The sequence below is a fragment of the Cnephaeus nilssonii genome (genome assembly GCF_951640355.1).
Source record: "Cnephaeus nilssonii genome assembly, chromosome: 6".
In the NCBI taxonomy this organism is placed as follows: domain Eukaryota; kingdom Metazoa; phylum Chordata; class Mammalia; order Chiroptera; family Vespertilionidae; genus Cnephaeus; species Cnephaeus nilssonii.
The window spans coordinates 6,676,827-6,691,773 of record NC_137077.1 but is presented as its reverse complement, the minus strand read 5'-3'; the positions used below and the strand labels follow the sequence as shown (position 1 = coordinate 6,691,773).

The following is a 14,947-nucleotide window of genomic DNA, read 5'->3' as shown; positions in this document are numbered from 1 at the left end:
TGAGCCACATTTGGAGCATCTTCCTACATGTATACATCACTGGGCCTTCCTCAGGTTTTTGAAACTAAGTGCACTGTGGTTTGTCCTTGGCCCCAATGCCATGTACCAAGGGTAGGCTTCTCGGGTGGTGGGCGTGGTCAGAGTTGGGTCCATCCTCTCCCTCCAGCACTTTCCCCTGTGGGTGTGAAGAGGCAGCGTCAGGTCTAGGCCCCCTAAGCAGGGTTGCAGACCAGCATAACCACTGGTGGAATCCGGAGTCCACCTGCTGCCCTGAAGAGCGGGCAGCTGGGTGGGTGAGCAGTGCCAAGCTTGCCCTTTACTAGCTGAGACTTGCAGTCTGTCCCTTCTTGGTCTTCTTTGTCTCCGCAGCAGAAATTGAAATGGTGGAAGCACATGACTCTTGGAGCACCCCCCACCCCCAAACAGGCAGCTTCTCAGGTGCTAGGAGTGAATAACCTTTTTAATGAAAATGCATCTTGTCTGAAAGTGTGCCCCTTCCAAGCAGACTCCTCGGGAGTCCAGCTGGTGTGGTGCGGGTCTTCACACTCCTTCCAGGCCTTCAGATTTGGCTTCCCAGCTGCTGAAAACCACCCTTGTCCCTGCTTGTTAGTGACCCCTCACATACTCTGCTGTTCCTGACCAAGAAGGTGGAGCACAACCAGAGCATGTTCTGGAGCATCATTGACCCCCCCTTGCCATTTACTGGCTCCTGTGATTCTGAGCAGGGCACAGGGATTTTGAGTTTACCCTGGTCAGGGCCCTAACACTAGGACTGAAAGGGAGTAGATGTGCTCTCATCCCCAGTGAAGTTCATGACTAGCGAGAGATGGCCACAGTGACAGGAGAGTGCCCTGATGGGAGCACAGCTGCAGGGTCTGTGAAGTCTGTGGGGTAGGCCTTCCCCCCACTCATCCCAGGGAAGGCATTCCAGGGGCAGCCCCACCCCACCATTGGGCAGGCTCAGGAACAGTGGCTCTGTTAGGCCGCACCTGGGGGTGGGCAGGTGCTTTCCCATGTCGCCATCAACACCTATCTGGTGATATCTGATGCAGTTCTGAAGGCCACACCTGGCCATGGGAACGCACAGCTCAGGGCTTCTGGCCAGGAGGCCTCGTGACCTGCTGCTCAGCTCCTTCTGGTTGTCCCCTCCTGTGCTTGGGTCAGCTGACTCAATCCCATTTGGTTGCCTCCGTCCAGGGCATAGCCTGCTACCAGGCTCAAGTCTGTTCTGGTGCTCAACCCAAGATAGCTGAATGTGACCCTAGCCCTCACAGGCCCTGTGAGCAGGAACAGCTAGGCCTGGGGCGTCTGCACAGCAGAGTGTGGATTTGAATCTGGGCCCTGCCACTTGACCACTGTCTGAGCTCCTCACTCTGCTAACCTCCCTGGGTCTGTTCCCATGTAGGAAGATATGAGACACCTACCTCCTAGTGCTGCCCCTAAGGCTAAAATGAGACCCTGTGTATGAACCGGTTCTCTTAGCACAGCATTCTCCAGTGCGCCTGCAGTGCGTGTGCAGTTGCTGACTGCGGAGACATCTGACCTGGGTCTCTTCCCATCCCCAGTGACATGGGGTCATGTATAACATATCTACAATTTGTAAAGTTGGTTAGTATTATCATCGCTCTTACGTGTGCCACTAGTTCTTCCAGCAGACCAAGGACATTGAGGCATGTGGCTTTGCTAGTCCTAGTATCAGCTGTGGTGCAATCAGAACCCTCTGGAGAACTTGTCTTATTTCGGGAGCTCCTCTCTCCATGCTTACCTTTGGTTCTTTACCCCCATCTCATGGGCCCTGTGGGTTGAAGCCTCTAGCAGCTTTATCAAGTCATGAGTCTCTAAAGGGGTCAGTAAAAGCAAGACTGGCCGCTTTGGATCACTACTGTGCAAGGTAACCATGGACTGGAGCCAGCCCTGATGACACTTTTAGAGACTCTTGCCTTCCTGTCCCTGCTCCATTGGGCCACACTCCCCTGCATCTCTGTCTTGCCTGCCAAGAGCATGTGATTCTCCACCAGGCCTGTGGGCAAGGAGAGCTGGGCTGACCATTTCCACTTGACGGAGAGGAAGCTGAGACTCAGTGGGGTATAGTGGGAACAGAACCTATCCTGCTTCCCCAGATCTCTGAAGAGGGGTGTCCCAGCCACATGAAATGGCATGAGCAAAGCTGGAGCTAAGCAGAATTCAGAGAGTAGAAAGGGGGATGTGAGGCTGGGACTAAATGGTGATGCTTCCTTGGCTGCCACCACTACACCCTCAGCCCTGAGCCATTCCACAGAGGGGGCAACCAGGCAGCTCCAGAACTAGGAAGAATGCTCAGGACGGCCCACCAACCTGCCCCTGACTCTCTCCTTTCCACCCCAACCTCTGCATCTGTCCTCGCAGCTGAAAACTCTTGCCCAGGTCCGGCATGCTCACTGCCCCATCTTCTCCAGGTCTTTGCTCAAATGTCACCTTTCTCAGTACGGCCTTCCCTGACCGTACCAGCCACTTCCACCCCCTCCCTGCTTCATTTTTCTCCTTTGTGCTCATCACCAGCCAACACACTACATATATGCTTATTTATCTAGTTTGTGGTCTGTTTGTCTCCACTGAAGTATAAGCATTACAAAAGCAGGAGATTTGATCTTTTGTTCACTGATCTCTCCTCAGTACACACACTGACAAAAGTAGGGGCTTCATAAGTATTTAATGAATTAGGAGGGCCACTGTGAGTTGGCTTCAAGTTTTACTGATGGGTGGGAGCTAGAGGGCTGGCATCATATCCTGAGCTTCAAACTCGAACTGAGTGCCTACCCTACTCCCACCGTAGGCTCAGAGAGGTCAAGGAACTTTCTCAAGATCACACAGCCAGGGAGTGCTAGAGCCAGATATTGAACACAAGTCTCACTATTTCCTGTTTTGCTTATAGTAATTAGGACCAAGCAGAAAGCTTATTATTCTTGTTATGAAGCTGTATCTTCGCCTGTTCCATCCTGGGCCAGAATGACCTGTTCAGAGTCTGTCCCACTGGTCAGTGGGCTCCTCATCTCAGAAGGAGCCACATTCTATTCATGTTACCATCTCCCCAGTACCCAGCTCAGCATGCTATGCCAGTACATGTGAATGTCTGACTGGATTGTGAGGATGCTCTGTGGACGAAGGTAGAGGCAGACATCCAGGGTTTTAGTCGTGCCTCTGCCTTTTACTAGCTGTGTGACACTGGAAAGTTAGTTAATTTCTCTGATCCTCAGTTGCTATGAAATGAAGATCTTTGTACTTAATCCTTCACATGATTATGTCTTCATAATTGTGGAGATTTGGACCAGGAGCTGCCACATAGTGCAGAATAAATGTTAGCCTTTTACTAGTAAAAAATGTTTTTATTAATTTTAGAGATAGAGGGAGGGAGAGAGAGAGAGAGAGCGAGCTTTTGGACCAACTGAGCCACACTGGCTAGAGCAAAATGTTAGACTTTTTATTTTGTTAAATGTATTCTGTTGATTTCAGAGAGGAAGGGAGAGAGAGATAGAAACATCAATGATGAGAGAGGATCACTGATTGGCTGCAGGGCAATCCAGCCTACAACCTGAGCTTGTGCCATGGACGGGAATCAAACCCAGGACCCTTCAGTCCGCAGGCTGATGCCTAAACTGCTGAGCCAAACTAGGTAGGGCGAAGATGTTAGACTTCTTAAAAGGGGAGAGCTGTGCATTGGAGTGAACGTCGCATTAGTGGAAATGTGCAAATCGTTAAGATTGAAAGCCCTTGGGTATTTAATTTTATCCTCACAGATAATATTACTACCCATAGTTTATAAATTAGAAAACTGAGGCACAGAGAAGTTAAGACTCTAGCCCAAGGTCTAGGCAGAAACCAGGTTAGCGGACTGTGACGGGAATGAACCAAAGGGAAAGAGAGCAGAAGGAGCCATGGAGGATCCAGACCTGGTTGCTCAGGCTTAACGTGCAGTGGGTCCCGCGCTCTGAGGCATCTGGGCACCGCCCGCCTCCGCCCCTCCCCTTGCCCTCGGATTGTCCAATCGCACAGTCTTCATGTAAATAAGGAACCTAGAGAGAGCCTATGAGAGAACGGCAGAGGCGTGGTCTTCATCCTCCTCCCGGGCAGTGTTCTGATTCATTGTTAAAATAAAGAGGCTGTGACCTCCCTACCCAACCCTGGCACCCCCTTGTGCGTGGAAACTCGAGCCGAGGTTAGTTCTGCGCTTTGGAAAGGGTGTGGGGGAGGGGGATAAGCGGGAAAAGGTGGAGGAGTGAGGGATATGGGGAGGGACTGGCTGAATGGAGGGAGGTCTAGGGGTCCATTCTCAGGGTGGGGCATCCGTGTCCTGGGCAAGTTTTTCCTTGTTATATCCGCATCTAAACTGCATTTCAGAGAAGAATTCTGCCAATTGGTTGCGGTGGGGAGGAGGAAGCGGGAACAGTGAGGGGGACATGGAGTAGAGTGCTCTACATCCGCCCCCAGGGAAATGAGCAGCGGTCTCCATCCCAGAAGATACTCCTTTATGTGGTCAAACTGGGAAAGAACTGCGCAGGCTGGGCGGGACCAATTCACTCCTGGTCTACCGCTGGGAGCTGGGAGCAGTGATGCTGGGAGAAGAGCCCAGAGAGGATCAGAGACCCCACCGAGGGGTCAGTGGGTGCCCCCTCCCCCCAAGACCGTGCCCTGCTGCCTCCCAGGTCTGATGATGGAGGAGCCAAGAACCTTCGCCCTGGCTGCCCCGGCGGAGGACATGAAATTCCCCAGCTCTGGGGTGAGATTGGCAAGGAAGGCCTGATCCCCTGGGATGCTGTGGAGGAAATTCTCCAGGTGAGGAAAGGTACCATAAGGGGCAGGTGTGTTTGGGAATATGGATTCCTCTCGCCCTCACCCCCTCCTGGGGCTCTGTGTGGGTTAGGAGGGCATCTTCAAGTCACTCTTCTGTTGGGGCTCCCCCACCCCTCCTCACAGGGCATGACAATGGAGCTCTCAGTGGCACAGAAGGGACAGCCATAGGCACAAGTCAGAACACTAGGGTTTCTCTTTGGCCAGGCTGCCACAAACTTGCTGTGTGACTTCAGGTTGTTCACTTTTGTTCATGACTTTGCCCTCAACTCTGAAAAGACCTGGCTGGCCTTTTGCCTCCCAGTATTTCCCAAAGGACCTGTGTGCGTTGGCAGTATGATCCAGTGCCCCTCACTTCCACCTCCTTGTGTGTGTGTTTGGAGGGAGCGGGGAGGAGGAGGTACACAGACCTGGGTTTGAATCCAGTTCAGCCACTGGGGCCTTGCAAGTTATGGAACCTCTGTTAGCCTTCCTTGCTTCATCTGAATCTGACATTAATTTATCCACAATGCAGGATAATTGTAAGGCAAGGGCACTCCAACTTTGGGGTGCATGAGCGCCCTAGGAGACTTGTTTAAAATGCACACCCCTAGGCCTCACCTCCAGAGAGATTCTGAGTAGGCGGATCTGGGGAGGGAACTGGGAATATGCATTTTATAAACAGCTCTACGGAGTCTAGCAGGGTCCTCAGAACACACTTGGAGCAACACTGCAGTAATGACTAGGAAGCACATGTCCAGTGCTTGGCAGAGTGCCTGGTGCTTAGTAGGTGCTTAATGAGTGTTTGTTGAGTGAATAAATGAACAGATGAATACATAGATGAATAACCTTATTTCCTTGGTCTTTGTCCAGGGGCAAGCTGGGGCTGGGGTCCAGGTACTACTAGCCAGTCACCTGGTTCTCGCCTCCCTGCTCCATTCTTCCCGGGCCCCACCAGTGGACTGCAGGAGCTGCCCCGGCCTGACTCACCCAGTATGGAGGGGGAGGCTGGGAATGCCCCCTGCGAACACTGTGAGGCCAATGTGCTTGCCCAGAGCTGCTGTCAAAACTGCTTCCACCCTGAGGAGGCCTACAGAGCAAGGCACCAGGTGGGCTGGCGTTCCTGAGTGGTCGGGTGGTTTGGGATGGGGCAGTCCGTGACGGGCTGGGGCCTGACTGAGACACTCACTTGCCATTGAACCCAGACACCGGCTTTCCTCCTGGGCAGAGCCTCAGTTTTTCCATCTGTTCAATGAAGTAGTGGGACCATGTGAATGTTTCCCAAATGCCAGTCATTCTCCCGACTTTATGGGTTTGTGTGTTGTTGTTGTTTTGCCATTGCCTCATGTAATCTATTACATACCTTATTCTTTAAACCAACTCCCTTTTTCGACTTACACTAAAGCAGAACTTTACATCACCACCAGATAGAAAACTAGGATCCTATCCTTTATATAAAAGGTTAAAAAGAAGGGAAGAGAAAGAGAAAAAACAGAAGTGTCGTTAAATTCTAACTAGAGACTTTGTTGGCCGAAGGTTCTGAACCTGAGTCCTGCCGTCTGTTAAAAAGGGAGGTTGCGGGGGAAAGGGAGAGATTGGCAGGTGTTAGAGAGATGTTACAGATACCCCAGCAGCCACTGCAAAGGTTCTCCTTGAAGGTGTTGAAGGAGTGAAGCGTTTTCTCACTTTGGGATCCATATGGGCCAAGTCTCTGTACACATAACCCCAGAGCTCCTGGTGCACACGCTGTGAGAAGTGTGGGACCGTGACTCTCCCTGGGCCCTTCAGCTTTGGTCCATCATGGCCCTGTCATTCCCAGAGGGTCCCGAGGCTCCTCGTAAGCCTGGCAGCCAGCACCCTGCAGGGGGTTAGGCTCCAAAGTGACCCATATCAGTGAGTCATTGTTCCGCTCTGGAGCCACACAGCCAGGGTTCCAGTGCCAGGTTTGCATTTCCCCGCCGTGTGACCTTGGGTCATTTACCCTCTGGCTTCACTCTCCTAAAGAGTAATGGCAACAAGGCTTCTCACTCAGGGCATCTGGCACAGCTTAGCCTCAGTCACATGTGGCTAATTCAATACGCCTTAGTTTCCTCTCTCGCCTTCCTGATCAGGCAAACAAGTCTTGGAGATTCCTTTTTGCTCGTCCTGATACCTGTAGTAACAGCTTCCCTCCCCCCAAGTTCAGGGAGCAGATGCCTGAAAGCTCAGTGAGTCCATCTCCCATGCAAATCACCTCTCCCAATGGGTGGAGAGATGGCAAGTCGGGAACAGAAGACGTTTTGATTCAGGCAGGTTTGGGTTCTAGTGTTAGTCCCACCACTTCCAGGCTGAGATGGGCCAGTTCACATGTTGAATGGGTGCCTAACATGTGCCAGGCATTATGCTAGATGTTGGGGAAACAGTGATTAACACAGACACTGTCCCTGGTTCATGGGGCTTGATAACTAGCAAGAGAAATGAAAACTAACTAATCATGCAAAGAATTATGGTTGTTGTAAAGGTTGTAAGGAATAGCAAGTGGCATGAGGATCAATGGTTGGTTTCTCCAAGGAAATGACATTTCAGCTGCTTGGTAAAGGCTATGTGGGGACATTGGCCAGTGAAGTTGGGGGAAGAGGAGAGGGAGGGAACAGTAGGTGCAAAGGCCCTGAGGCAGAAAGGAGGAGGCACATTGGAGGATGGAGAGAGGCCATCAAAACGGGGAGGCACAGGAACTCCAGGGCAGTGCTGGAAAATGAGGTGGGGGCTGGTGTCCCCGGGCTTCCTGGCGCCTTATAGACATGCTGACTTTCAACTTTTTCCTGAGAGGCATGGGAGCCACTGAAGATTTTAAATGGGCGTGATGTGATCAGATTTGCATTTTCCAAAGTCACTTTGACTGCAGGACAGAGAATGGAGTGCAGGGAGTGAGAGTAAATCAAGGTGACCAGTGAGGAAAAGGTGTTACTCCTGCCAAAGATGATGGAGACTTTGAGATGGAGAGAAATAGACACATTTCAGAACTAATTGAACAGGGGAATCTAAAGGATTTGGTACCTGAGGAACGTGGAGGGGTGAAACATGGCTGACTTCTAAGTTATTTCCTGAGGCAGGTACTTGGGATAGGAAATCCATCGGGAGTGGTTTGGGGTGGTGAGTGAGAGTTGCCTGTGGCCACACTGTCGATGAGGGAAGGTACTGAGTTATGGAGCTGAGGAGCCAGGCCTCGGTGGGAGATAAAGGCTCTCGAATCATCAGGATCTGACACTGATGAAAGTCTTGCTCATGGATAAGTGGTTCAAACATGTAGAGTCACAAAATCTGTGTTTAAGAAGCATCCCCAAGCCTGGATGGGATTGTGTGGGGCCCAGCTGGAGCTTTAGTAACCTGGGCTCCAACTCTTCCCTGGGGCCTGGAAAGATATCTCTTGGGGGTGGAACTAGTTCTGACCTCTTTACCGCCTTGGAATATGCAGGAATGGCCAGGTCCCTCCCCAAAGCTTGCTCTGGCTCCCCTGGGATCCCAGCTCTGGATATGCCTCTCCTCTATTCTCAGCTGAGCCCCACAGGCCAGGGGAGGGCTTATCCCTGGAAATCACACGGCCTTGACCAGGTCAGGCCAGGTTCTGGAGGGAGGGAGGGAGCCTCGGTGGGAGGGTCGTGCTGTGTGCCAGGTATTGCACATCCCTTTTTAATGTATTTGTTCCCATGTGTGTTTAACATTCTATCGATTCAACACTAATAAAATTCTATTTCATCTTTATACGTTACCTATTATATTTAAGATGTACAGACTAGACACTGTCCTAAGCCCCTTACAAATATTAACTCCGTTCATTCTCATAGCACCCCTAGGAGGTGGGTCCCCTCATCATCCTGGTTTTATAGATGAGAAAACCAGGCTCAGAGAGGGGAAGCCGCAGGGCTGAGGTCACTAGCTGGGAAGTGGAGGTGCCAGGATTGGGCTTGATGTCTGTCTGAGGCCAGAGCCTGTGCTGACCCGCCAGACAGGAAATCAGAGCCAGGGACTGGCTGCTGGGCTGCTCAAGTGGGTGATGGGTATGATGGGGGCTGGGGGTGAGAGCAGGAAGGAGGTGCCATGACTGGCTGGGGTCTTATTGGGCTCAGCTGGGCTGGGACCCCTTGGCAATGCCCAGCAAGCTGCTCCCGCCTCATTCATGCTGCGAGGTCCCTGGGGTGGCCCAGGCGCCAGGCCGGGCTGTGGATCTGACACCTCCCGCTACGAGCTCTGATCAGAATCTGGCTCCAAGGCAGGGGGCGAAACTGAACCCAGACGGGCTCCTCTGGCTTGGATGGCATGGCAGACACCCTGGCCCCACTCCTTGGCCTTGCCTAGGACCTGCCAGGGGCCACCTTCTTGGAACCCAGAGAGTCTGTGCCCACCTCGGGGTTGTGTCCAAGCTGTGGCCTCAGCCCTGAGCTCTGGGCTCCAGGGTCCCCAGGGAGCCCATGCCCAGGCCCCCGCCCTGCCAGCTCTCAGGTGAGCTGTGGGGATCAGGTTCCTGTGGTTTCATGTCCTGCATTGTTCTTGGCTGGGCCCCGGCTTATGAAACAGTAATGAGGGGCCCCTGCTCCCGCAGCCGGCCCCTCTAAGGTTTCTGCTGCCTCGGCCGCCGCCGCCACGGCCCAGAGTCGGGGCCTGGGAGGGCCGCAGCGTGGGGGCCTGAGCCGGAGCCCCCCGGGGACGAGGGTGCTGACAGCCGACAGCCGCCACCGCCGGAGCCCGCCGTCCAGGTAACCCGAGAGGAGGCGGGGTGCAGGGTGCTGTGGCCGCTGTCTCCCACCACCAGGGGAGGGCCCTGCCACCCCAGGAGGTGGGGAGGAATGGGGGGGCCTTCCCAGAGGTGAGCAGCCGTTCCCCCTGGGTGAGCCCAACGCCAGCCATCACAGGTGTGGCTCAGTGAGGGCGGAGGGAGCGAGAAGCCAGCAGTCAGCTCAGGGCCTCGCCTCCACCCCAGGGCCCCCTGCCCTCCTTCAGTGGGGCACATCCCTCCTCTGAGGCCTTCTTCCCCATCTCCTCCCTCAGACAGCCTCTTCCTCCCTCCCGCTGCAGGCTGGCTTAACCCTTCCTCCTCACCCTCCTTCCTCCTCCTGTTCTGGCTACAGAACGCTTTGGTTCCTTCTGTGCACTTCATGTCCTCAGGCACACACACCTACATATGTGCCAACACATGTAAAGGAACTTGCATGCACTTATGCAAACATGCACTAGTGTACCCCCCGGCCTTGCATACACATACATGCACGTGTGCACAGTTGCACACACACAGGCCTTTATACGCCCACATACCTGTACACACGTGTGCATACACACACTGTACCTCGGCCTGCCCTCAGCCTGTATCCCCAGGGGCGCTTCCAGCCTGATGGACAGCTCTCCTGGGAAGTCTGAGATCCTAGGAGGAGATGCCTGGAGACTTCCACAACGCCTGGTGGGGGGAGGGGCCGCGCAGGGGGAGGGGAGCCCCCACGTGGGCCATGAGGTGCCTCCTCTCTGCAACTCTGTCTCAGGAGCCCGGGAGCCCTCCAGGAGCAGAGGCACCCTACTGCGACCTGCCCCGCCGCCCGGCTGCATCTGAGGACCCGCACAGAGCCTCAGCCTCTGGGTGCCAGTCTGTGGTGGGCCTCGGCCTTGAGCCAGAGTCCGAGAGGTGGGTAGAGCTCCAGGGCCTAGGGAGGGGCTCCCTGGGGTAGCCTTCACTTACCCCACCCCACACCCCTTCACAATGGCAGCGTCTGTCTAGGATGGCTGCTGGCGTGGGTCACATGGTCACTCCATACAGCTGGGCACACGGGCATGTTCCTGGGGCCCTAGCTCAGCTTTGATCCAGGGTGCAGAGCACCCCCGCACCCACCCTGCCGTGGGCATGGCTCACAGCCGCTCACATTTCCTTGTTCCCTTTGCACAGCTTTAAACAATTAAATAGGCTTACCACCCACCTGCCTGACTGTGCACGGCTCCAGGCTCTGGGATTCCCTCCACCACCAACCCCGACCCCACCCCCACCCCCACCCCTGTCCTGAGCTGCACTGAAGTCCCTTTGGGGCTGAGGGGCTTTGGGAGGGCATGGCTGAGGATCTAGAAACCTGGGGTCCTGTTTCAGCTTCATCCCTGTTGGGCTGTGGGACCTTGGGCAAGTTACTCCCTCATTCTGTGCCTCAGTTTCCCCATTTGAAAAATAAGAAGAATTGAATTAAATCAGCATTGCTTTGGGAACATGTTCCTCACAGGCAGACATTTAAAAAAAAAAACCACAAAAGCTCTGCCATCAAATAGTTTCAGAAAGTCTGGGATCCACAGAGTTGGAAGTCTTTCTTGCAGGACTTGTCAAAGCCTTTAGTTTGCAGGCGTGCATTGTACTTCTGAAGGGGGAGGTAGACGTGTGTAGTATGTTCCAAAGTTATTTGACTGCAGGCCTCTTTCTTGGGGGTCAGCACCCCTTTCCATCTTGTAGGCTAATCCGTGGGCCACTCTTTGGGGATGCTGCCAGCTCTAAGACTGCTGAGGCCCGTGGCCACCCTCGCTGGCTTCCCCAAAGCAGGGCTTTCTCTGCAGCACCCTCCCTTGGCATCCAGACTGGTGCCCCTGTCACTGCCCTGGAGTTCTGCTACCGCTCAGAGCCCCCCATTAGCTCAGCACAGTTATGTCTGGGCTTCCTGAGCTTGGGTCCCCACTGCTGCTCCAGTGACAGGGTCGGGGCTGGCACCACAGCCCTGGTTCACAGTACAGCTCTTCCCTTTGCTAGTTCTGTGACCTTGGCCAGTCCCTTGGCCACTCTGAGCCTCAGTTTCTTCATCTGTAAAATGGGAATCATTACACTCCTTTCAAGGAGAGGCTGTTGTAGCTAAACCAGGCAGACATAGAGAGCCTTCAGTGTCAGCTCCCTCTTCCCCTGTAACGTGAGGTGTGTGTGTACCTGGGTGGGGGTGTTACTTCTTAATTCCCATTACTTTGGGGGAAAAGTCCTGTGTCTGTCTCCTCTCTCAGGGGCCCATCGGCAGGGCTCCCTGCAGAGGGCCCCTCAGCCACCCCCAGGAGAAGGAGCTGGGACTCGGAGGCAGTGCCCTATCTGGAGGGCCCGGCCTCCTCCCTGTGGAGCTTCGACGAGGGCCCCGACTCTGGCACCAGCTCCAGCCCTGACTGCGACGCCGCCCCTGATGATACCAGCAACTCGTCCTCTGTGGTGAGCTGGGGGCGGGAGGCTGAGGGCACAAGCAGATCACCCCTCCGTGCCAGCCCCAAACTCCCAGAGGAGAGCTGGGCCTCACACCAAGGACCTGGGCCAAGGGCCCCTGAAGGCCTAGTGGGCACCTCAGGCTGCCCAGACCACCCCACCCGGGAGAGGTAGGGGCGGTGCGGGAGGGCCGGGCTCTGCCTGTGAAATAATGGAGGAAGGAGTTTCGGTTGATGGGCGCTCCATGTGAATCACCAATGGGCTCAGGTTGCCAAAAACTCTCAGGTCACAGGTCACAGAGGGCCAGGAGGTTGGGTATTTTGTCCAGAGCAAGGATGGGATTGGTCCTGGCCCTGCCTTGGTTACACACCACTGCACCCTATGACCAGCCCTGGCAGAGGACAGTGGGAAGGGAGCAGGCTGGGGGCGGAGGGGTGGGGGGGGGGACACCTGGGCAGGGGCAGAGCTGGGCCGTTTCGATGAGAGAAGAAGGGAATCAGGAACTTCCTGGGCATTCACTCCTCAAAGGGCCGCCCCAGGGTAGAAGAGGCAGACCGTCTGTGAGACCTCCAGGAGGAAGTGACAGGGAAGTGATGAGGCGGCCAGCATGGGCTCAGGAAGGCTCACCGCCCTGCTTGATGGCCCTGTTTGGGGGCAAGAAAACGGAGACTCAGAGAAGGGAAGCAATTTAGTGGAAGCCATACATCCGGGAAATGGTAGGGCAAGGCTTTGAAACTATTATCTCTGGATCATGGGTTGTCTCTGGGGCGGGGGACTGCTATGCCAAGGCCCTCCTACCACATGGTGTTCCCTGGGTTCAAGTCCCCTCCCACGTGAACCACTTCCCAGCTGTGTGATTTCGGGCACGTTCTTAGCTCCACAGACTGCCTGCCTCAGGAGTCGATTGAAGATTAGTTGAGTTGGCACCTGCAAAGAGCCCAGCATAGTGCTGGGTATACAGTAGGTGCCCTTTCAATGCCAGGTCCTTTCCCTTCCTTCTACCCATCTCCTGCTGGGCGTCTCTCTTCTTAATCTCCAAGCACGCTTCCTCCTCTCCTTCCCTGGCAGGACTGGGACGTTGTCAAAAGGCGGGAGGAGGCCCCCGGCGGGGACAACAACACCGAGATGATCCCTCGGAAGCTGCAGGAGGGGTCAAGAGCTGACAGTACCCAAAGGGCTCCGTCTGTCCTCGCCCGGTCCCCTGTGGGAGGAGACACTGCGAGCCCAAGAAAGGAGGGTGAGTCCTTCTGCCTGACCAGGTTGGTTCCTGTGACTGTGGATGGAGTGATTGCTAGGGGCCACCTGGGTCCCTGGGGATGTCTCACTTTGCTGGCTCAAGTCTTAATAATAGTAACAGTCTCATATAATTATGGAGCAGGCATGATGTCCATGCAATCTGCTTGACATACATTCTCCCACAATTGGTGGGTTAGGATCTTCAGGTTGCAAGCAACAAATTAGTTGAGTAAAAAGTCTATGGGGAGCCTGACCAGCATGGCTCAGTGATTGAGTGTTGACCTACGAATCAGGAAGTAATATTTCAAGCCCCTGGTTTTGGGCTTGATCCCCAGTGTGGGGCATGCAGGAGGCAGCCGATCAATGATTCTCTCTCATCATTGATGTTTCTATCTCTCTCTCCCTCTCCCTTTCTCTCTAAAATCAATAAAAACATATATATATATATTTTTAAAAAGTCTAAGGGGAGATGACTTCAGGCATAGCTGGATCCAGGTGCAAACAGTATCAGAAATCAGGCCTCTGCTCCGCTTTCTTCTGTGGGGGCTTCATTCTCAGCCAGACCCGCCCCCATAGTGACATGATGAGCAGCAGCAGTGTCAGGCTGTATCCTACTTGCTTATCAACTTCCACAAAGAGAAGGTACAATCTTCCCAACAGATGTAGCTAAAGTCCTAGGAAGGCTTCTCCAGGGGACCCAGCTTGGGTCATGTGCCCAATCAGGTGACCAGGGATAGGGTCAGCCCCCTGCACAAACCGCATGGCTTGAGAGTGGGGAAGAGGAGACGGCCCAAAGGAGATCGGGGTGGTGTTCCCCAGGGAAGGGGAAAGGCTGCTGGTCAGGCCAAGCCCAGAGATGCCCATGACGCTGGCTCCCACAGCGTGGGCCCTCCCATCACTACTGCACTGTGTTGCTCCTGATCTGCATTTCCAGCATCGTCAGGGTTTGGGGATATGGCCAGAGCATGCAGGTCCTACCCGGGTGGGCAGGCCTGGCTTCCTATGGCTCCTGTAGCATTCAATCACCAAGCATGCCAGTCCCTGCCCAGACAGCTCATCCCCCAATACAGCAGCCCAGGACGGAGGAGGAGCAGAAGCGCGTGCCTTCTGGGAAGTGGGGGCAGAGGACAAAGAGCTTCTTTCCAGCCAGGGAGGGACTCACAGAGGAGTGGCTCCTGGACATGGTGCTCTGGCTGAGGACACAGCCTGCGAAGGCGTGGAGGTGTGAAGGGGAGCACTCTGGATGAGCAGCTAGGGCATGTTGGTCAGACCACACTGGGCCAAGGAGTTTGGACTCACTTCTCTAAGTCGTCAGGAGCCATGGTAGGTTTTGGAGGAGAGGAGCGATATGATTGGACCTGTGCCTGAAGAAATTCGCCAGGGCTAAGTGTGAAGGATGGAGCGGGGCAGACGGGGCTGAGAAACCAGGGAAGGGACTGTTGCAGCCGCTGGAGTGATAACTGATTCAGGCAGGAATCACCGGCTGACGCTAAATTCCTGGGTGAAAGGTTGTTGGGGAACAGGATATTCACACGATCTCAGAGTATCACCCCTCAGATTACACATCGATTACAGAGGGAAAAGGCACCTTTAGGATGGGAAGATCTGGCAGATCTTCTGTAACCAAGTGGCCGCTCAGCATCCCAGCGGGGGCAAAGTGGCGTCAGGTGCCCCCATGTGATGCACAGGCGGGGGACACAGCATCCTTTCCAAGTCTTCTGGCTAAAAATGCAC

At 54.4% G+C, this 14,947-nt stretch overlaps 1 protein-coding gene across 4 annotated transcripts in view; it reads left to right on the top strand.

Annotated features, from left to right (window-relative positions):
• Positions 1 to 8: 8 nt before the first annotated feature.
• Positions 9 to 14,947, top strand: part of TRIOBP (TRIO and F-actin binding protein) — a 58,875-nt gene continuing 43,936 nt past the window's right edge. For 2 of the 4 annotated variants that reach the window (XM_079773698.1, XM_079773695.1), the window contains exons 1-6: positions 9 to 4,192; positions 4,680 to 4,809; positions 5,762 to 5,912; positions 10,314 to 10,453; positions 11,791 to 11,986; positions 13,046 to 13,214. In XM_079773698.1, the coding sequence (XP_079629824.1) occupies positions 4,787 to 4,809; positions 5,762 to 5,912; positions 10,314 to 10,453; positions 11,791 to 11,986; positions 13,046 to 13,214 (679 nt within the window). In that variant the 5' untranslated portion in view covers positions 9 to 4,192; positions 4,680 to 4,786. Of the gene's footprint in view, positions 4,193 to 4,678; positions 4,810 to 5,676; positions 5,913 to 9,382; positions 10,454 to 11,790; positions 11,987 to 13,045; positions 13,215 to 14,947 lie in introns of those variants that run through there. The other 2 variants (XM_079773696.1, XM_079773697.1) reach the window with 2 other exon arrangements.